The sequence below is a fragment of the Etheostoma spectabile genome, chromosome 15 (genome assembly GCF_008692095.1).
Source record: "Etheostoma spectabile isolate EspeVRDwgs_2016 chromosome 15, UIUC_Espe_1.0, whole genome shotgun sequence".
Classification (NCBI taxonomy): domain Eukaryota; kingdom Metazoa; phylum Chordata; class Actinopteri; order Perciformes; family Percidae; genus Etheostoma; species Etheostoma spectabile.
In genome coordinates, this window is record NC_045747.1 from 16,920,287 (window position 1) to 16,921,711 (window position 1,425).

Genomic DNA, 1,425 nt, shown 5'->3' on the forward strand with positions numbered 1-1,425 from the left:
GATAGATATATAGATAGATAGATAGATAGATAGATTTATTTGCTTTATATTTTTATTACTTTATTGATACCAAATTTAAAAAAACGTTTTCACATTACAGAGCAAGGTTATTCAGGCATTGCACGGGAAAATATATATGAATATAAAATCAACACAACAAATAACATAAATGAAATGAATGAATGAATAGACTAAAATACACACTGAAGCTACAAATTATAGTTACTGGACTGCACTTGCATCATGCTTTACAATGCCTCACTTTAACTCATGCACACACCTAAAGCGGTGAAACTACAAACACTAAAGCAACTTAGAGACTTCCCATCTCCATAATCAATGGTTCAGTCGTACAAATCTAGCACAGCCGCCGGGGTGGCTCAGATCAACTAACCAATCAACAAAATCAACAAAATCAACCAACGTCTTCAGACAACTGCATGTGTAGAATTCAGTCAAAGGCTAAAGGTCTAAAACCATTATACCTTTCTCTGAAGTACCTTGCATTTCATATAAAAACAGAGGATCCTGACCAAAGATGTTGTATTTTTTAAGCGCACATCATGAACTCCTGTTGTGATGGACACCCCCCACCCTCATCCTACCACAAAGGAAATATTGTGTATATGCCAGGATGTCCTTAATATGGATGAGTCACGGGAAAACAACTCACTACTATGCTACAAAACAAAAACCATTCATAATCATTTCACAAAAAAAACAACACTTGTGTCCTATGCCTGTTCTTCTGTCCTCAGGATGTCCAGCAGTCCATTCCCCATCTCTGTTCTCTCACCTCGGGATGGACAGAATGAGAGGAGGAGGGACGACGGGAGTCGGAGCTGAGGTTGCAAACGCATAAGCAGAAAGAGAGACAGAGTGAGAAAGAAAGAGGGGTTGGAGTCAATGAGGGAGGAAAACACAACTGCTGCTATCCATGGAGGATTCACACAACACATGGGGGGGGGGGACAGATTTCACACAGAGAGGACAGAAAGAGGGAGTCAAGTCCCAAAGGAAACACAGGGATGAAAGAAGGGCTGACGATCCATAAAGACACCGGCTGGCGCTCCCCAGCTGTGGCAGGCTGATTTACACAGGTACACTCCCCACATGCATGTACGGACACACCAGTCAACACACAAGTAACACAAAAACTTCAAAATCATACATAGACAGATATTATGAGTGATAAAACCGAAGCAAATACTTTTTTGAGAGAGGATTAAATCTAAAGCCAGTTTGATAAAAAAAAAAAGAAGAAGAAAAAGAGCGGGTTGTGTTGTTGGCGAGCTAGAGAAAGAGATGAAGGTGTTCTCCATCGTGCGGACATCTTGTTGAGTAGTCTTCTTACGCCCTCAGCCGGCTGTTCAGGTTTAACGAGTGGAACCCGCCAAGGGTGCAATCAAGGACAACCCCCCCCCC

General features: G+C 41.7%; 1 protein-coding gene across 5 annotated transcripts in view; it reads left to right on the forward strand.

Moving 5' to 3' along the window:
• shank1 (SH3 and multiple ankyrin repeat domains 1) overlaps positions 1 to 1,247 on the forward strand; it is an 82,882-nt gene extending 81,635 nt beyond the window's left edge. For all 5 annotated transcript variants that reach the window (XM_032537380.1, XM_032537381.1, XM_032537382.1 and 2 more), the window contains one exon: positions 759 to 1,247. In XM_032537380.1, coding sequence (XP_032393271.1) covers positions 759 to 846 — 88 coding nt within the window. In that variant the 3' untranslated portion in view covers positions 847 to 1,247. The remainder of the gene's footprint in view (positions 1 to 758) is intronic.
• The last annotated feature ends 178 nt before the right edge of the window (positions 1,248 to 1,425 follow it).